General features: G+C 38.6%; 1 protein-coding gene across 12 annotated transcripts in view; it reads left to right on the top strand.

The window, feature by feature from the left end:
- SLC17A5 (solute carrier family 17 member 5) overlaps window positions 1-21,318 on the top strand; it is a 69,550-nt gene that overhangs the window by 24,977 nt on the left and 23,255 nt on the right. For 4 of the 12 annotated variants that reach the window (XM_023650657.2, XM_001498010.5, XM_070225135.1 and 1 more), the window contains exons 7-9: window positions 6,692-6,850; window positions 10,650-10,782; window positions 12,392-12,539. In XM_023650657.2, the coding sequence (XP_023506425.2) occupies window positions 6,692-6,850; window positions 10,650-10,782; window positions 12,392-12,539 (440 nt within the window). Of the gene's footprint in view, window positions 1-6,691; window positions 6,851-10,649; window positions 10,783-12,391; window positions 12,540-12,981; window positions 13,095-13,582; window positions 15,153-21,318 lie in introns of those variants that run through there. The other 8 variants (XR_002810821.2, XR_011422541.1, XR_011422542.1 and 5 more) reach the window with 6 other exon arrangements.

The following is a 21,318-nucleotide window of genomic DNA, read 5'->3' as shown; positions in this document are numbered from 1 at the left end:
AGCGGAGCACGCTGCACTTAACCACTAGGCCACTGGGGCTGCCCCTTTAATTTTTATGTATAGTATAACCGGGCAGTAATTAAATAGTTACTCATTCACATTTCTTTTTAAGTTTTTAAATTTTGCTACAAATGTCTATAAGCTGCTGAAGTCTAAAAAATACAGCCACTCTTGGTTTTTGTCAAAGGTTGGCAAAAACTTAGCAGAAATCAGCCATGCAATATAGAAAGTTACTTTGAGGTCTTAGTGTCCTCTGTGATGTTAATCAAATGAGTCATGCACTTCTTTCCCCTAAGGAACAGAGAAAAAGAATTTAATGCATTGTGAACAGGTCTTGCCGTGTAAAACTTGATATGTTTTGTCTCTTTTCCTCGGTGTTGATGGTCAACAGCTTGCTTCTTCCAATACTGCATTTTTATCATCATTTTTATGGACTTATGAAAACTTTTAGTTTGTTTAGATTTTTTTCAAAAGCTTTTTCTACCTTGACGTGTGTCTAAATCTGTCCATTCTCCAAAGCTAAGGTTAATTTGTTTTCCCATATGCTTCAGAAAATGGAATATTCAGAAGCAAGGGGATGAGTAGGACTAGGTCTCATAGAACCCGAGACTGCATTCTTTAACCAGATGAGGTTGTAGTTGAAAATGTCATAAGATGATGATGCGTTACATGAAGCTCCACCTTTAAATCCTGGATGCGAGTAATGTGCAGTGTGTGCCGTACTTCATTCATTCTTTAAATCCTGGATGCGAGTAATGTGCAGTGTGTGCCGTACTTCATTCATTCTGTAAACACTTTCTGAGAACTTCCTATGCCCTAGGTTCTTTGTCAGGTACTGAGGACTTAAAAATTAATAAGACAAAGAAAATGAACAAGACTTGGTTCCTGTGGGACCCATCATCTCCAGAGGGAGACAGGCATGGATGAACAGAATTTCAATGTAATACAGGCTGCGTCTCTGGAACAGAGGAGGCAAGGTGTGTAGCCAGCCTGGGAGCAGATAGGAAAGCCCTCTGGTGTCGACGCCCTCCAGCCAAAGACCATAAGGAACATCTGTGCTTGAACAAAGGCGGGGTCCTTGGCGTGTTGCAGTGAGGGAGAAGGCACGCCCTGAGGACCCACTGGGCATCTCAGTGAGGGAGTTGAGAGGAGTTTAGACCTGAGGAGACTGTAAAGAACCAGAGTTTTGCTCTGGAATTGGTGCTGTCAGAAGCAGTAGCAATTTAGGATTGAGTCTCTTGATCCCGAAGGTGAAGCTGGAGCTCTCGTGGTGAAGAAGCCACGGCGAGAGGAAGTGTGCCCCTTATTGTGGTGTAGAGCATTCTTGTTTCCGTCTGCCCTCGGCCCTGGTTATGGAGGGCTCTTACTTTTTGTCCCGATCCTCAAGCTGATAGAGTGGCTTTGTTCACGCTCAGAGGGAGAGCACCGCAGCCCAGTTACTAGAATTAGGCCAGCTCAGGTGACAACGGCTGCTTTTTTCTTTCTCAGTGGTAAAAGCTGTATCTGAATAGTCTTGAAAGGGAATTAGAGTGAACCAGCCAAATTGGGGGAGTGAGAGACGTCCAGGCATTTCAGCCAAGGACATGGGGTGAGCAAAGGCACAGGAGAGAGAGTGAAGGCTGCCAGGGAGTGAGCAGTGAGGAACAGCTAAACGTAAGACAGGCAGACAGCGCAGGAGGTGCAGGGGTAGGCACGAGTCAGCCCGTGGGGCTCTTGAGGTCCACTGAGGAGCTTACACTTCATCCTCTAGGCGCTGGAACACCATGAATTAGCTGTAAGCTTGAGGCGACAGAATGAGATTTGCATTGTAGAAAGCTTGTGCCCACAGCTATGTGGAGGGAAAACCTCAGCCAAACAAGCAGGTGCTCCAGTTAGAATGCTCCCTCGGTTATCCAGCTAAGAAAAAGTCAATACTTAGAGGCAGAAATGTGATTTCATTCTTACAATAAGTAGATTTTACATTTGTGACAGCATATCTAGTTCCAATTCTGACTCAGAAATTGTTATAAAAGAGAAATAAAATCTTCAGGGCACTCGGCAGGTAAGTTCACAGGGCCAGCTCAGGCTGAGCTCGTGGGCAGGCTGCCTGCAGCCGTGAGTGCTCTGAGATTGTCAGCTGCTACTCTGTGCTGGTGCTCTCTGATAAACTGAAAGACACTACCACTCCATCCGCTGAAGCTTTCTTTCCCAGAGATCTGGTGTTGGTTTTTTTCTTTACTTAATTCTTGAACACAGCAAATGTTATAACTGTTTACTTCTCTTTTATACCTTTTAGAAAGAGTACACAATTTTGCAACATTATGAAGGAAATGGGGGCCTTGGTTTGAATATTTAGTTGACATAAATTAAGAACGCTTATTGCATGCAACTTTTTCTAAATCAATTTGCTGTTACTTGCACTTGACAGGAAAACATTTTTTGTGTAGTTGCACATAGAAGATGCTCAAATATTTGTTGAATGACCTTACCTTCCCTATATTCTAGACGATTTCACACATTTGACAACAAATAATTTTTTGTAGTTTTTCCTTTTCTGTTTCAACTTGTAATAAAACAAGCTGATTGAGCTATTATTACAAATTTAAGGATACATTCTCTATATAAGATTCAAGACCTCATTGATTGTCCCTTCAGAAATTCTCTCATCATTCAAATATCAAAAGAAAATTTGCTTTCAGAATGTTGGCTGGGAAAATGATCTGAGCAATTTAAAAATTGCGTGGCATTTTCAAAGAATTTAGAGCTCTGATAAGAACTTTCATAATGTTTTTGCCAACATACAGGTATAATGAAGCCATGGAGAGTGCGTGGATATTGCTTGATTGGCAAGTCATCTCTGACAGTAATGTTTTAGAAACAATAGCAAGAGAATAATTTCTAGATCTAGAATATCAGGAAAAAAGTTGGTTTGTACTTTATTAAGGTCTTACCTTAAGCCTATTTTGTCCATTGTGGTAGCCACTAGCCCATGTGGCTATTAAATTTTAATTTAATTAAAAATTCAGTTCCCCTGTTACACTAGCCATGTTTCAAGGCCTTAATAGGCACATGTGGCTACTGGCTACCATATTAGACGATGCCGAAATAGAACATTTCCATCATCTTAGAAAGTCCTATTAGACAGTGCTGCCTTACGACCTTAAAGGATTTTTTTAATGTCTGCTGGATACTTGGATAGTTTCTCTTAGTAACATTTAAAAATTCATCTCTAACTTGAATGTTTTTATAAATGAAGATTTTTTTGCCCCAAAATATAACTTATAATGTGGAAATACTATAAATTGATCTCACAATTCTTATTGGGAGAAAAGAAAACTGTTGTAACCCAGGTTACAGATGACACTAAGCCATAACGTGTACATATCCTATTCGTCTTCCCAGACCGCCAACTCTGTGGGCCTTGTATTCGTGCAATAAATAGCGATTGAGAACCTGCCGCATGTCAGGCTTATGTGTGGGACATAAAGCTGGCCTCTTTTTCCCGCAGCCTTATTGAGATATAATTGACATATAGCACTGTGTGAGTTTTAGGTTTATAATGGAATGATTTGATACTCTTAGATGTTACGAAATGATTACCACAGCAGGGTTAGTTAATACCTCCATCACCTCACATAATTACTATTGCTTTTTTGTGGTGAGAACATTTAAGATCTACTCTCTTAGCAACTTAGTCACTGTACTGCACATTAGATCCCCAGAACTTATTCATCTTACAACTAAAATTTCTACCCTTTGACCAACATCTCTGCACTTCCCCCACACCCCTGCCCAGCCCCTGACAACCACCTTTCTACTCTGTCTCTTTGAGTTCCATTTTCTTTTACTCCACATGTAAATGACATCATACAGTATTTGTCTTTCTCTGATTTATTTCACTTGGCATAATGCCCTCATGGTCCATCCGTGTTGTTGAAAATGGTATATTTCCTTTTCCGTGGCTGATTGTCTAAGACATTGTTCTCTGGGCTCCCAGACCTCGGCCAAGAGGGGTTAGACCTGATTCACAGCCACTTCGGGTTCCCATGGGACCGAGGTCTCAGTGTCTTCTTGCCAGTGCGCAGGGTCCAAGACTCCTCTAAGGCCCCTTGGCATGTGGTGCCAGATCCCACAACTCCCACGGAACTTTTGTCTGTAGATGGATGCCCAATGGTTAGGGGTGGGGAGATACGCAAGCCGGAGACACCTTATTCCGCTGTCTTGCTGATGTCACTCTCCACATATAGCTGCTCTTGCTTGGAGGATGTTCCAAAAACCTCAGGTTATCAAAAATTCAATTGATATTTATAGGCTGTGAAAATACGCCAGTTTAGCTAAATTTGCTTCATTTGTACAAATAAGATTATGCCTAAATGCTGGTGAAAAGCTACAAAGCTATTATCAGAGCCATACATTCTTCTGAAACATCGTCAATAAGTGTAAATACATATAGCAGGAATCTCAAAATTATTACATATTTCAGGTTAAAGTTTATGTCCCAGGAGAGGGGTACATTATTCAGTAAATTTAGTTTTCAGAGATGAGATCCGTTTAAGCCCGTACGTCTCAACGTACAAGTGTGACTTCACCTCCTTTGTGGGTTTCAAAGCTGCATAAAAAGGGCTCTGTGCCAAATTCCTTTAAACTCTAAATCTCTAGACTGCTCTTTTCCTTCCACTTTGCCCTCAGCTTTTCAAGCAAGGAGGGTGGGGGGGGAGGCTGCAGATTTATTTAATTTCTACAGCAATGGGTTCTAACTTTTGCTACACATTGAAATCACCTGGAGATCTTTAAAAACTGCTACCACCTACCCCCCACCCACCCCTAACCTAACTTAATTGGCCTGGAGTGTGATCTTGGCCTCAAGGTTTTTAAGCTTCCCAGGTGATTCTAATGTGTAACAAACTTTGGGAACTGTTGCTCTCTAGACTCACCAGTGAAGCCTTTTAAAATAGACGCCTTGCTCCTACACTCAGAGGTTTTGTTTTTGTTTTCAATTCAGTAGCATCAGGTAGAGCATAGCTTTCTGTAATTTTAAAGTGTCAGAGGTGATTCTGAAACATAACTGGATTTGAGAACCACTGCTATATAAGAATGAATGTTCCGGGGCCGGCCCCATGGCCAAGTGGTTGAGTTCACACGCTCCATCCTGGGCGCTGACATGGCACCCCCCATCAGGCCACACTGAGGCGCTGTCCCACATGCCACAGCTAGAAGGACCCACAACTAAAACATACAACTATATACTGGGGGGATTAGGGGAGAAAAAAATAAGATTGGCAACAGTTGTTAGCTCAGGTGCCAATCTTTAAAAAAAAAAAATGAATGTTCCCTCGCCTTCTCTCCCCGCCATGTCCCCTACATCTTTGATACATAGTGGAAAACACACGAGCATATCTACCAAGTCAATTGAAAAGTCTCTAGGAAAAAGGCCACAAGAAGGTTGATGCTGGTTCTTCCTCTTTTTGAAATAACAGTGAACCCTGGAGGCAGAAACCGCTTTCTCCAGCGTTTGAGAAAGAAACCGCAGAGCCTTAGGATTTAGGAAGTGTAATAATCTGATGCCCTAGACCAGTGTCCTTCGTAATCATGCACCAATAAAAAGGTGGGGGTAACGATCTGAACATATGTGTATTTATTCATGGTTATCTACTACTGTACTTACATACATTATAAAACATGTAAAAATAGACTGTTAAAGAGTGAATAAGATTAAATAAACAGTGTATGCATAAATTTTAATAGGAAAACCTTTTTATCACTTAAAAATTAGTAATAATGATGTTAATTAATGGGAACAGTATGTTTTCATAGTTGTATTTGATGAGCCTGCCATTGTTTCGCTTGATGAGGTAGCTTACAGAGGACTCATGGGAGGAAGTGTCGGCTCTACTATCTTCTCAATGCTTACGTTATTAGAATTCTCTTCTTTTGACTTTCTCTATAAGAATCTTTTGAAGACACTGTTGATTTTGTAAATTTGTTTTATTTAAAACTGGCTAATAAAATCCATTATTCCACTTGAAAAGGTCCGTATAAACTGTAACATGCTGCAGTGCACTGAAGGCAAACCAACAGGTGAGGGTGCCATTAACCCCCCTGCACTGGGGAGGTCGTACCGTATGTGACTGTCTGGCATACTCAGGGAACAACCTGTTTATTAAATATTCATGAAGCCTGGTTTCTTTTCTCAGAATGAAAGTGAGTATAGCTGGAAGTCTGTCTCCCTCACCTCAGTGGGTCATCTTACACCCCTCTGGAGTGTTCATACCTGACTCTGAAGACCATCATTCCAAATGGCTGCCCAAAACCTGCTGTGACACAGTTCTTATAAATCATTTTAATTTCAAAAGATTGGATAATGAAATATGAATTCTAGTAGGACTTCCAGTCTCTTTCCTTTTCACTTATGTTAATCTCTGAATTTGGTTCTGAAACTCTGTCTTCTAGATGGACAAATTAATACTGCAGGTGACTGCAGATGTTCATGAAGAGTGGTTAGGGTTGACATGATAGCTCTAAGATTGCATCTCTATTTTTTCTTCTAATCTGAATCATGGACTCTATTGACATTTAATATTTCGAAAGACTTGGTTTAAAAGTCTAGAATTTACTAATCAAGTCTGATTACATGTTCTAGATGGAAGTTCAGCTGAAAAGGCATAGATCTAAACATAGCTGTAGCTTATCCTAATTGTACTTGTTTTTTCAGCTTTCTTCACAGAAGTCAGTGCCATGGGTGCCCATGCTAAAATCACTGCCACTTTGGGCTATTGTAGTGGCACATTTTTCTTACAACTGGACTTTCTATACTTTGTTGACGTTATTGCCTACTTATATGAAGGAGATCCTAAGGTTCAACATTCAAGAGGTAAGAAAAAGTAATCATCTGCTTCTTATAGAGAGTGTACATTTTAAACTGCACACAGTATTTGTTTTTATCTGTATGAAATACAGTTATTTGTGTCTTCCATTTTATTCTGATAAACTAAATTCTAGAGACTTCTCTTTTTGGCCTCACAGTTGTTCCTTTTCTCAGTGTGTGTTAACTCTTGATTCAAGGTATCTTTTGGCAGGTATCCCCTTTAACCATAACGGTCTTACTAGTCCCTCGTAACATGCCCGGATATCAGATGACAGATTCAAGTGGTACAGTGTCCCATGTGAGAGGGCTCGGCGTGGGGAGCGGGCAGCGCGGGCGCTCGCGCAGAGCTCCTCTGCAGCGGGTGCTAGTTAGGCCTGGGCAGAGCTATGGTTGTAAAGCTAGATAAAAAGGGCCTTCCTGAAACTGCCTGTTCCTGCTGAACTCATCAAATTGAGGCTGTTCCTAATATCTCTACCTTGACAGATTTTGTCTTTAAAGTGATTGAGGAAGAGCCTAAAAAGAAAGAGGCACAGTTTGTAGGGAAAATTGGTGGTATTTTTGCCTTCAAAATGAAGGATAGATCAAAGACCTAAATGTAAGAGCTAGAACAGTGAAACTCTTAGGAAGTGTACATCTTTGTGACCGTGGAGTAGGCAACAGTTTCTTAGGTATGACACCAAAAGCACAAGTAACCAAAGAAAAAAAATAGGTAAATTGGACTTCATCAAAATTTAAAACTTTTTATGTGTGTGTGAGGAAGATTGGCCCTGAGCTAACATCTGTTGCCAGTCTTCCTCTTTTTTCTTGAGGAAGATTGTCCCTGAGCTAACATCCGTGGCAGTGTTCCTGTTTTTTGTGTGGGACACCTCCTTTGCATAGCCTGACAAGCAGTGTGTAGGTCCATACCCAGGATCCAAACCCGTGAACCCCAGGCCGCTGAGGTGGAGCGTTCAAACTTAACGATTAGGCCAAGAATAAAGACCCAGTGAATGGGAGAAAAAATTTGCAAATCATGTATCTGATAAGGATCTGGTATCCAGAATAACGAATTCATAGAACTCAATAATAAAAATACAGCCCAGTTTATAATGGGCAAAGGATTTGAATAGACATTTTTCCAAAGAAGACATACAAATGGCCAATAAGCCCATGTAAAGACACTCAACATCATTAGTCATTAGGGAAATACAAATCAAAACCATAATGAGATACCACTTGACACCTATTAGAATCCAAAAAACCGGAAAATACCAAGAGCTGGTGAGGATGTAGAGGAAATGGAACATACGTTGCTGGTGGGAATGTAAAGCTTCTGTGGAAAACGGTTTAGCAAGTCCTCAAAAAGTTCAACATAAAGTTATCATATGACCCAGCAATTCCATTCCTAGGTCTGTACCCAAGAGAATTGAAAACATGTGTCCACATGAAAACAAGTACACAAGTGTTTACAACATCGTTACTCGTAATAACCAAAAGGTGGGAACAACCTAAAAGTCTGATGAATGGATAAGCAGAATGTGGTCTGTCCTATGGTGGAATGTTCCTCAGCCACGAGTGATGGACAGCCCAGAGGTGGAGAAGCAGCCTGGGCGGCGCACCTGAAGACTGCAAGGATGGCTGCACAGCTGCGTGGGCTTCGTGGACTCAGCTTTCAGCAGCGTTCCAGTCAGTCTCAGTCACCTACCTTTCAAAGCATGCTAGACACATTGGCCAGGTGAACTGAGCCTTAAACTTCATCCAGGCAGCTAAGCTGTGAAGAGCTCATCTGGTACTTTTGAACACCAAGATCAGTTATACTGAAACAGAGCCTTGAATTGCACTGACGGCAGACACTGAAATGGGGCTTTGGCAATGGCTTCGTTGTGAGCAGCCTTGCTTTCCCCAAGCTCTCTGTGAGTGACGCCTGATGTAGTGTACGATGTAGCAGTGAACTGCGTGCACACTTAAAGCTCATTCCATTGACGTCTCTGTTTGAGACCATCCTCGAAGAACTATGGAAAGAATGAAATATCAACAGCTGGCTGGTCATTAGTGTTAATTGCTTTCATGTATTTTTCATTGTTTTTTTAAGTTCTATAATAAGAGACTATAAAACTAGAATCTTTTATTTTCATACAAAAAAGGCATTTTCTTTTTGAATCAAAATTAAGAGAAATGTGAATAGAGTTTGAAAATAATCCCCTAGTTGTATGGAAGCCTGTTTTTAAAATGGATTTTTTTTTCTTGAAGATCAGTATATTACATTCATATAATGGTCTTTGTTCGAAATAAAGCTTGCTTTGAGAAGCGTTGTATTTAAAATTATAATTTCATTAATTTAAAATTTTAAGGTTCTGATCCTTCATTATAAGCTTCGTTTTCATATAAGCTTAGTTTCATTAGTTATCCTCACTTTTCTCTTCTCCTAGTTTTTTCCAATTCCAGTGTCCCTATTTCTTACAGCTCAGTGAAGGTTGGGGAAATATCTGTTACCTATTTTGGATGTTAATATTTTGTAATCAATTTTTAAATAATTTTTAAAAGCAAGGAATCATATACTTGAACAGAAAGCAGAACAAGTGTGGAAGATGCCCATGGATGCATAGATGTTGAAGATTTCAATAGTTTTATGTTGTTGAGCGAGTTTTTAACGTTGGAACTTTAAGTGGAAAAATTTGTTAACACTGAGGGATTATGAGTCTCATCCCACTAGGGAACAAAACCAAGATCAGAAAATTTACTTCTCTCTTTGCTGCAGTTTATTCATGTGTAGGATTCTGCCACAAATAATTATAGATGTGATCCCACTATGCAGAAGTCTAAATGGAATAAAATTTAAAGAGGAAATTACTGAGCTTAATGCCAAAAAGAAACAAAAATCTTCAGCTACAGAAAGACAACTGGAAGCATACAACATCTGAATTTAGAGGACCACAAACTGTGATGGAAAAAATTACATCTTTTCTTAAGCACACTTAAATTAAGTATTAACAAATTTTGCTGGTCTTTACCATTAATGACACGGATGGAATTATTACCAGATTTAAATATCACTGATAAAATATCTTTCTATATTTTTTGTGTGTTTGAAAAACGCTAAGAGGTGTACCCATCTCTCTTAGACTTTAAAAACATTTGTTTTTATCAGAATTAGGCCATTTAGTCTTGGCACCTGGGGTTTATGCTGGGGAAAAAGATTAGAAAAAAGAAATGTCTCTCTTTTTTTCCTAGTATGTGTTCTTCGTTTTGCAGAATTTGTGGTTTCCTAAAAAGCTGACTTTTCAAATCATTTTCTACAAAGCAAATAACACATCTCCACTATGAATTCTGTTCCGTATCTTCTGGTGGTCTCATTTTGTTTGGGTGGTAACTTTTATGAAGGAAGAGAAGAGGGAAGAATCGAGCGCCCTGTCTCCTCGCTGCCTTCGTCCTCTGCTCTCACGTATCACCAGGCGCCTCGTCCACATGGCGTTCACTTTAGGATAATTCATCCAGCTGTACATTTGACTGGTGGGGCTTCCTGTATCTATATTTTATTTTATAATAAAAAATATTTTTAGGATAAATAAATAAGTAAAAATGGAAGACAAAAACTGTTCCTTGGGGAGAATCCATAGGCGAATAGAAATGCTTGTCTTCTCCCACTGAGGCCACAGCCCAAGTCCCAGAATAACGTTCCAGATGACCTCGAGCCGACTGGACCGTGTGGACGTCCGCAGTGTGTTGCTGTGTGTTTCCTTTGTTTTCGAGTGGTAGTGGATGTGTGTGTGTTGTTTTGGTTCTTCCTCCCACCATAATTAATCCTGTATCTTCTTATTCTTTCCAGAATGGGTTTTTATCGGCACTGCCTTATTTGGGCTGTTGGTTATGTATGATCCTGTCTGGTCAAGCTGCTGACAATTTAAGGGCAAAATGGAATGTTTCAACTGTGTGTGTTCGAAGAGTTTTTACCCTTATAGGTAAATGAGGTGAATCGGGTTTTGTTTGGTTTACAGTTGTTTACTATGTTTATAGTACAAGGCAAATAAAAGTGGTAATATTAGTCATTTATGTTGTTCACATATCAAAACAGTATATTTTAATGCACGTAGTGTATTTCTGCACAAGATTCTTTTTGAGCCACGCATATTGAGAATTAAGATTTATAATATCCTGTTATCTCCACCATAGTCTCATAACTATTAAAAAATGGCTTGCTTTGTAGAATATCATTCCCAAAGTTTAAAAATCATTTTGTTTTCAGCTCTAGGTTTGCAATGAAAATAAAATATTATTTAATTTAAATATTTTAATTTTATTTGTGTTATTTAAGATCCATCCCTTTTCTTTTTTTCATTAATTTATTTTTTATTGCAGTATCCTTGGATTATGACATTATATAACATTCAGGTGTACACCGTAATAGATTTAGAATTCTGTGTAGATTACATCATGTTCACCACCCAAAGACTAATTGCAATCCATCACCACACATGTGCCTAATCATCCCTTTTGCCCTCCTCCTTCCCCCCTTCCCCTCTCCATCCCTTTTCTAAGTGAATACATATTAAATTTCAATCCAAAAGTATTTACTAACATCATTATATCAAATGAGGAGCTATAAATCAGAGAACTCAAAGGAACCTTAAATAATTATGTGTTGCAGACTCTGCTTTCAGAAAGGCAAATTTTAAGACTATCTAGGACAACTATTCAGTTTTTTAAAAGATCTTGAGTGAGTAGAGACCCTGAAAGTCGCTAATGGCTGGACTTGAGTAATTACATTGTGAAAGGACCCTATTTGTGATAATTCTGCAGACACCTTCTGAGCACCAACTGCTCAAAGGTGCCGTCCTGTTCCATTGCTTGCTCACTTCAAAAAAGAAATTTTTCCACACTTGGAACTGAAATAAATCCCTTTAGACTCAATCCAATTTTCTCCTTTTTGACTTCCTGTTGACCTGCTTTGCTTAGTATATTGGCCATTAGGCATAAGTGGCTATTGAAATTTTTAAAAGTTAAGTTCTTCAGTTGCAGTGCTATGTCCATCATCACAGAGAGCTGTTGGATCCCACTGCTGTTGACACGCAGCCTACTGGTTCAGTCCCTCCTGTGACTTGTATTTCATGCCTAACTGCCTGTAATAAACTATGCTTATTGTTGTCAATTGTCAAATCTTAGATGGAGTGTTTTTCTAACTTTATCCAACAGAGTTTATTATTTAGTGTATCTTCTTTCGCTATACAGATTTTAAATCACATTGTGTATCAACTGTTGCTTCTCTCAAGAGCCATGTTTTTCTCGTCTTCCTCGTTCTCTGACATTTAGCTGAGTTCTAGTCACATGTAGATTTAGGAACATTGCATAATGAAATTTTCCTTTTACTTTTATATTGCATTATGCCTATATGTTTTCTGGCAGGTTTTTTTTTCATGAAACTACATAATTTAAATTTAGAGTCTTCTAGGCAGTACAATGTTTCTACGGTAGGTGGCAGTAATAATAAATCTCAGATTTATACTCTGTTAAGGTAGAGCAAGCAAATGCTAATGCTAGGGCTTCGTTTTCATTTCTAATTCTTCACTCCAGGAATGATTGGACCTGCGGTGTTCCTGGTAGCCGCGGGATTTATTGGTTGTGACTATTCTTTGGCTGTTGCATTCCTGACCATATCAACAGCGCTGGGGGGCTTTTGCTCTTCTGGATTCAGCATCAACCATCTGGACATTGCACCCTCGTGAGTACTCATGTAGAGATTGGCTGTGATTGACTAAATTCATCTTTTTTAATTGTGGTAAAATATACATAACAAAATTTACCATTTTAACCATTTTAAAATAGTGTACAGTTCTGTGGCATTAAGTACATTCACATTGTTTTGCATCCATCACCACCATCCATCTCCAGACTGTTCCGTCTTCCCCAAGGAAAACTCTATCCCCATTAAACACTAGCTCCCATCCCTCCTCACAGCCTCTGGCAACCACCACTGTACTTTCTCTCTCTGAATTCCACTGCTCTAGGAATGATTTTAAGTTGTTAAACAAGGTTTCAGTTTACATGATAATTAAAGCATGAAGTTGTTTATAATTAAACTTTTAACTATCATTACCTCTGTACACAGTGTTTCCATAAACACATTACCTAGAACACATTATAACTTGTGTCTGTCCACCCAGCTGGAATGGGAACTCTGAAGGCAGAGACTGTCTTCCCCTCCTCAGGGCTCACCATGACTCGTGGCACATAGTGGGCATTTAGTGGATGGATGAATGTCCAAGACCAGACCCAGGTATTTGTGCAATTATTGTCTTCCCTATGTGCACACATATTTGTTTAGCGCTTGAAAGCTTACAAATCACTTTCACAAACGTAATCATGTTTTATCTGTAAAGCATTCCTATGAGAAAGGTGTTCTTGACCTATTTTATGACTAAGGAAACTCAGATTCAGAGAAGTTAAGTGATTTGCCTTACACCACACAGCTAATAAATGACAGAGCCAAAACTTGAACCTAAAATTCTTTGAAGCCCAGAATTCCTCCTACAGCTAGCTCTATGAAAATATTCTTTGGGCCACATACTTCTAAGAATTCTTTTGTGCCAGTTGACAAGGTAGAAGAGGAAACTGTGTAAATAGTTTAACCCAGAAGACTTGGCACACTTAATTTTTTTAAGATGATAGATATGAATGTATTTTTGGAGAAAAGACAGGTGGTGTCCTATCTTTGTCCTACACCTAGATGACCTCAGAATCCTTCTGATTTCTGTTAATCCCCAGTCTTCCGTCCCTTCAGTCAGCACTTCAAGATAAGCTCCTCCAACCTGACTGTCACAGAATTCGAGGAGACCTTTGAAATCATTCTCGGCTAGTCTCTCATTTTATGTAAGAAGTCCAAGAAGGTTCTACGGGATTCAAGTCCTAGTGTGCTCAGCTCCTGGCTGAGTCCCGTCTGCCACTCTGCAGTGCTGTCTGCTGAGGCCCGTTCTCGGCCCCTGGGGCAGTGCCTCTTCCTCTCCATCCCTGAGTCCTCCCCAGGTCACACCCTAGTTTGTTTGCTTTTTTAATTAACAGAGCTTAAGATTGGCCCTGAGCTAACATCTGTTGCCAATATTCCTCTTTTTGTTTGAGGAAGATGGTCCTTGAGCTAACATCTGTGCCATTCTTCCTCTACTTTGTATATGGGATGCCACCACAGCATGGCTTGATGAGCAGTGTGTAGGTCCACACCCGGGATCCAAACCCACAAACCCCGGGCCGCTGAAGCAGAGCACACGAACTTAACCAGTACACCACTGGGCCAACTCCCTCAGTTCTTCATTAAGCCTTTCCACACCATTGCTGCCTGCTTTTTTCTCCTCCTTTTCTCAATGCATTCCATTTATAATTTTATGCTAGATGCATTCATATTAACTACCTTACCTTGATATGTAATCATTTCTAAAGGTGACTCTTACCTTTCCTATCTCCCCAGTTTGGATGTAAGCTCCCTCAGACAGAGACATTTTATACATCCATATCACAGCTTCTGCACAAGGAGAGGCACACCCGGTCCATACTTGTCAAGTGGCTATGTGATCATACCAAAAAAGTAGGAGCCTCAGTGCTACATGTCCCTTCACAATGGGGAACCAAGGAAAGAAAACCAGTAGCACTTAGGCATCGGACCAAGAAACCATCTGAAATAAATGGTAATCTAAGCAAAAGCTCTGGAATGGTAAGCTGCCAGAGTGCAGGGGCCAAGTCTGTCTCACTCACTCCACGTGCTGGGCCATGGTCGGTGCTCCGTCAAGTGCATGAATGGAGGAATGAAAATAGATTTTCTTATTCAGTACCATGTTAAAATTCTTTCTAAAAACTATTTGAGTATTGATCTTATTATATTAACACTTTTCTTTAAAGCTCTTTCTTTACTATTCATGTATAATAAAATCAATTTTTGTATTCTCTATTAAATGTAAATACATAATTTTTAGCCAACTTGCGAAATCCTCCACATTATGGCCCCAACCTATCTTTATAATTTTATTTCTGCCTCCCCTGCCTTGCCTTCTGTGTATTCTCTGCCCCAGCTGAACTAAACTACTCTTTATTCTCAAAAAATATCCCGCAACACAGACACACACACACACGCGCGTTTCCACTTTTCCTAGCTTTGGGATTTTGAAAAGTGATTCTTTAGTCCCTCATAGAATTATGAAGTTATCAGTGTAGACATGTAAATCTTCCTAAAGTGAATTGTAGTGATGCCTTTCTCTACAAAATTAGTAAAGATGACAGCTTTAAATGAATATTACTTTTATTATTATGTCATTATTTCCTATTTCTAGTAAATGAAATATGAAACTTGTTTAGTTATCTCTTCATTTCTATAACCACAGTTATTAATTAGAGAAATTGATGAGTTAAATAGCTGAGTTTGTATATAAGCCACATGTATATGTATTTAAATAGCAGTTAAAAGTAACACATAATAGTGAATTCCACAGAATACTATGTAAGTTTATATTAACAATAAAATTGAGATTGAAGTCAAAAATGTGGTATTTGCAGAGATTAGGAGTCCAAAGGAAATAGTACATCTAAATGAGATTTTACTCATTAAGATTTGTTTATTTACCTATTTGTTTTGATTGCTTCCTCCCGTTTTTTTTAATTGAGGTAACATTGGTTTATCACATTATATAAATTTCTGCTGCACATCATCATATTTCGATTTCTGCATAGATTACATCATGTGGCCCATCCACAGACTAATTACTATCCAGCACCATACCCATGTCCCCAGTCACCCCTTTCGCCCTCCTCCCTCCTCCACTCCCCTCTGGTAACCACCAAGCCAATCTTTGTATCTATGTGTTTGTTTGTTGTTGTTTTTATCTTCTATTTATGGGTGAGATCATATGATATTTGACTTTCTCCCTCTGACTTATTTCACTTAGCATAATACTCTCAAGGCCCATCCACGTTGTCACAAATGGCCAGATTTAATCATTTATTATGGCTGAGTAGTATTCCATTGTGTATGAATACCACATCTTCTTTATCCATTCGTCCCTTGATGGGCACCTAGGTTGCTTCCAAGTCTTGGCTATTGTGAATAATGATGCAATGAACGTAGGGGTGCATGTATCTTTATGCATTTGTGTTTTCATGTTCTTTGGATAAATACCCAGCAGTGGAATAGTTGGCTTGTATGGTAGTTCTATTCTTGATTTTTTCCCCAGTAATTGTATTGAGATCATAATGGTTTATAACTTTGTGTAATTTTGGATGTACATTATTATCAATTTCTGAAGGCACTTCATCATGCTCATCCCAGTAGTCTAATTTTTCCATCATCATACATTTGTGACCCATCATCCCTTTTGCTCACCCCAACCCCCTTCCCCTCTGGTAACCACTAATCTGTTTTCTTTATCCATGTATTTGTTATCTTTCATATATGAGTGAAATCATGCAGTATTTATCTTTCTCTTTCTGGGTTATTTCACTTAACATTATACCCTCAAGTTCCATCCATGTTGTTGCAAATGGGACAATTTTCTCTTTTTATGGCTGAATAGTATTCCATTGTGCATATATATATATATATATATATATACACCACATCTTCTTTATGCATTCATCCATGGAAGGGCACTTCAGTTGCTTCCATGTCTTTGCTATTGTGAATAATGCTACAAAGAGCATAGGGGTGCATAAATCTCTTTGGATCATTGATTTCATGTTCTTTGGATAAATACCCAGTAGTGGGATAGCTGGATCATATGGTATCTCTGTTTTTAATTTTTTGAGAACTCTCCATACTGCTTCCATAGTGGCTGCACCAGTTTGCGTTCCGACCAGCAGTGTATGGGGGTTCCCTTTTCTCCACATCCTCTCCAGCATTTGTTGTTTTTTTGTCTTAGTAATTATAGCCATTCTGACTGGTGTAAGGTGATATCTCATTGTGGTTTTTATTTGTATTTCCCTAATAATTGCTGAATGTTGAACATCATTCATGTGTCTATTGGCCATCTGTATATCTTCCTTGGAAAAATGTCTGTTAGTATGCTCTGCCCATTTTTTTTTTTTTTTTTTTTAAGATTTTTTTTTTTATTTTTTCCTTTTTCTCCCCAAAGCCCCCCGGTACATAGTTGTATATTCTTCGTTGTGGGTCCTTCTAGTTGTGGCATGTGGGACGCTGCCTCAGCGTGGTCTGATGAGCAGTGCCATGTCCGCACCCAGGATTCGAACCAACGAAACACTAGGCCGCCTGCAGCGGAGCATGCAAACTTAACCACTCGGCCACGGGGCCAGCCCCTGCTCTGCCCATTTTTTGATTGGGTTTTTTGTTTTGTTGTTGTTGAGTTGTATGAGTTCTTCATATATTTTAGAGATCAATGCCTTGTTGGATAAATGATTTGCAAATATTTTCTCCAAGTGGGTGGGTTGTCTTTTCATTTTGTTCATGATTTCCTTTGCTTGCAGAAGCTTTTTAGCCTAATGTAGTCCCTTTTGTTTATTTTTTCTTCTGTTTCCCTTGCCTGCATAGACATGATATTTGAAAAGGTGCTGGTAAAACCACTGTCAAATAATGTACTGCCTATATTTTCTTCTGGGAGTTTTATGGTTTCAGGTCTTGCCTTCAAGTGTTTAATCCATTTTGAGGTAATTTTTGTATTAACTCAAGCAAGATAATAGTATACTTTCGTTCTTTTGCATTTGGCTGTCCAGTTTTCCCAACACCATTTATTGAGGAGATTTTCCTTTCTCCTTTGTATGTTCTTGGCTCCTTTGTCAAAAATTAACTGTCCATAGATGTGTGGTTTTACTTCTGGGCTTTCAATTCTGTTCCATTGATCTGTGTGTCTGTTTTTGTGCAAGTACCATGCTGTTTTCATTACTATAGCTTTGTAGTATATTTTGAAGTCAGGAATTGTGATACCTCCAGCTTTGTTCTTTTTTATCAGAATACCTTTGGCTATTTGGGGTCTTTTGTTCGGTATAAATTTTAGGATTCTCTATTCTATTTCCCTGAAGAATGTGATTCTGATTGGGATTACATTGACTCTGCAGGTTGCTTTAGGTAGTATAGACATTTTAACTATGTTTATTCTTCCAATACATGAGCTTGGAATATCTTTCCATTTCTTTATGTCTTCTTCAATTTCTTCCAATAATGTCTTATATAGTTTTCAGTGTACAGGTCTTTCACTACTTTGGTTAAGTTTATTCCTAGATATTTTATTCTTTTCGTTTTGACTGTAAATGGGATTGTGTTCTTGATTTCCCTTTCTGCTAGTTCATTATTAGTGTATAGAAATGCAACTGATTGTTGTAAGTTGATTTTGTACCCTGCAACTTTTCTGTAGTGGTTGATTATTTCTAATAGATTTCTGATGGATTCTTTAGTGTTTTCTATTTATAGAATCATATCATCTGCAAACAGCAAGAGTTTCACTTCTTCCTTTCCAATTTGGATCCCTTTTATTTCTTTTTCTTGCCTAATTGCTCCGGCCAAAACCTCCAGTACTATGTTGAATAAGAGTGGCGAGAGAGGACGCCCTTGTGTTGTTCCTATTCTCAGAAGGATGGCTTTCAGTTTTTCACCATGAAGTATGATGTTGGCTGTGGCTTTGTCATATATGGCCTTTATTATGTTGAGGTACTTTCCTTCTATATCCACTTTATTGAGAGGTTTTATCATAATGGATGTTGGATCTTATCAAATGCTTTCTCTGCATCTATTGAGATATCATGTGGTTTTTATTCTTTATTCTGTTAATGTGGTGTATCACATTGATTGATTTGCGGATGTTGAACCATCCCTGCATCCCTGGAATGAATCCCACTTGATCATGGTGTACTATCCTTTTAATGTATTACTGTATTCAGTTTGCCAATATTTTGTTGAGGATTTTTGCATCTATGTTCATCAGTGATATTGGCCTGTAATTCTCCTTCCTTGTGTTCTCCTTGTCTGGTTTTGGTATTAGGGTAAGATTAGCCTCATACAATGAGTTAGGAAGCATTCTGTCTTCTTCAATTTTCTGGAATAGTTTGAGAAGGATAGTTATTAAATCTTCTTTGAATGTTTGGTAGAATTCTCCAGAGAAGCTGTCTTGTCCTGAACTTTTGTTTTTGGGGAGATTTTTCATTACTGTTTCAATCTCTTTTCTTGTGACTTTTCTATTCAGATTCTCTATGTCTTCTTGACTCAGTTTTGAGAGGTTGTATGAGTCTAAGAATTTACCCATTTCTTCTAAGTTAACCAATTTGTGGGCATATAATTTTTCATAGTATTTTCTTATAAACCTTTGTATGCTGCAATATCTGTTGTTGTCATTTCTCCTCTTTCAGTTCTAATTTTACTTGTTTGGCCTTCTCTCTTTTTTTTGTGGTAAGTCTGGCTAAGGGTTTGTCAATTTTGTTTATCTTCTCAAAGAACCAGCTCTTAGTTTCATTATCCTTTCTACTGTTTTTTTAGTCTCTATTTCTGCTCTGATTTTTATTATTTCCCTCCTTATGCTGACTTTGGGCTTCATTTGTTCTGTTTCTAGTTCTGTTATGTGCAGTTTAAGATTACTTATTGGAGATTTTTCTTGTTTGTTTAGATGCACCTGAATTGCTGTGAATTTCCCTCTTATGACACTTTTACTGCATCCCATAAGAATTGGTATGTTGTATTTTCATTTTCGTTTGTCTCCAGTTATTTTTTATTTCCCCTTTGATTTCTTCAATGATCCAGTGGTTGTTCAATAGCATGTTGTTTAGTCACCATATATTTCTGACTTTCCTAGTTTTTCAGCTGATTTCTAGTTTCATAGCATTCTGGTCAGAAAAGATGGTTGAGATGATTTCAGTCTTCTTAAATTTATTGAGGCATGCCTTGTTTCCCTGCATATGGTCTGTCTTTGAGAATGACCCATGTGCACTTGAGAAGAATGTGTATTTTGTTGGTTTGGGATGGAATGCTCTCTATGTATCTGTTAAGTCCATCTGATCAGGTGTATTGTTTAAATCTACTATTTCCTTGTTGACTTTTTGTCTGGATGATCTGTCCACTGATGTAAGTGGGGTGTTGAGTCCCCTACTATTATTGTGTTGCTGTTAATTTCTCCCTTTAGGTCTGTTAATTATTGCTTTATGTACTTTGGTGGCCCAGTGTTAGGTGAATATATATTAACAAGTGTTATGTCCTCTTGGTGGAACGTCCCTTTTATCATCATATACTGCCCCTCTTTGTCTCTCATTATCCTTTTTAACTTGAAGTCTGCTTTGTCTGATATAAGTATGGCAACACCTGCTTTCTTTTGTTGGCTATTAGCTTAGAATATTGTCTTCCATCCCTTCAATCTGAGCCTGTGTTTGTCTTTAGAGCTCAGGTGTGTTTCCTGGAGGCAGCATATTGTTGGGTCTTGTTTTTCAATCCATCCAGCTACTCTGTGTCTTTTGATTGGCGAACCCCATCTATTTACATTTAGAGTGATTATTGTTATATGAGGGTTTAATACTGCCATTTTATCTGTTGTTTTCTGGTTGTTCTATGTTTCCATTGCTTCTCTCCTTTGTATTTCTGACTGCTATTTCATTTTGTTGGTTTTCTGAGGAGGTTTTCTCAGTTTTCTCTCATTTTGTGAATTGTGAACTCTGCTTTGATTTTTTGTTTAGTGGTTACCGTGAGGTTTGTATATAAGATCTCATAGATGAAATAGTCCACTTTCTTGTAGCCTCTTATCTCTATTAACCTAAGCAGGTTCTATCCTCTTCCTCTTCCCCTTCTGAGTAACTGCTGTTAGAAATTGTTCTGTTTTGAATTTTGTGCATTTGTGGCTGAGTTGAAGTGTTTATCATTATGTTTGATGCTTTCTTTCCCTTTCTCTTTTAAGTTGTAATTGAGCCTTTGCCTCCCTGTTCTGGTTGAGAGCTGCAGGTTTCTGATCATGTCTCTCTGTTTGTCTCCTTGCTCAGAGCTTTGTAGACCTTTCCTTTTTGTTGCTGGTGTGAGGGCATCTTTAGTCATTTCTTGTAGGAGAGGTCTAGTGGCGATGAAGTCCCTCAGCCTTTGTTTATTTGTGAAAGCTTTTATTTCTCTATCATATCTGAAGGACATTTTTTCTGCATAGAGTATTCTTGGCTGAAAGTTTTTGTCTTTTAGTATTTTGAGTCTCTCCTAGCCTGTGGGTTTTCTGCTGAGAAATACACTGAAAGCCTAATAGGGATTCCTTTGTAGGTTATTTTCTTCTGCCTTGCTGCCCTTAATATTGTTTCTTTGTCATTGTCTATTGCCAGTTTTACTGTGATATCCCTTGGTGAAGGTCTTTTGACAGTGATGTAATTAGACATTCTAATAGCTTCATGTATTTGTAAATCTGGATCCTTCCCCAGGTTTGGGAAATTTTCAGCAATTATTTCTTTGCACAACCTCTCTGCTCCTTCTGCCCTCTCTTCTCCCCCTGGAATACGTATAATCTTTATGGTGCCTTTCCTAATTGAGTCAGATATTTTTCAGATAATTCCTTCATTTTTTT

The sequence above is a fragment of the Equus caballus genome, chromosome 10 (genome assembly GCF_041296265.1).
Source record: "Equus caballus isolate H_3958 breed thoroughbred chromosome 10, TB-T2T, whole genome shotgun sequence".
Lineage (NCBI taxonomy): Eukaryota > Metazoa > Chordata > Mammalia > Perissodactyla > Equidae > Equus > Equus caballus.
Note: the sequence above shows the minus strand (reverse complement) of the source record. Positions and strands in the feature narration are given on the sequence as shown.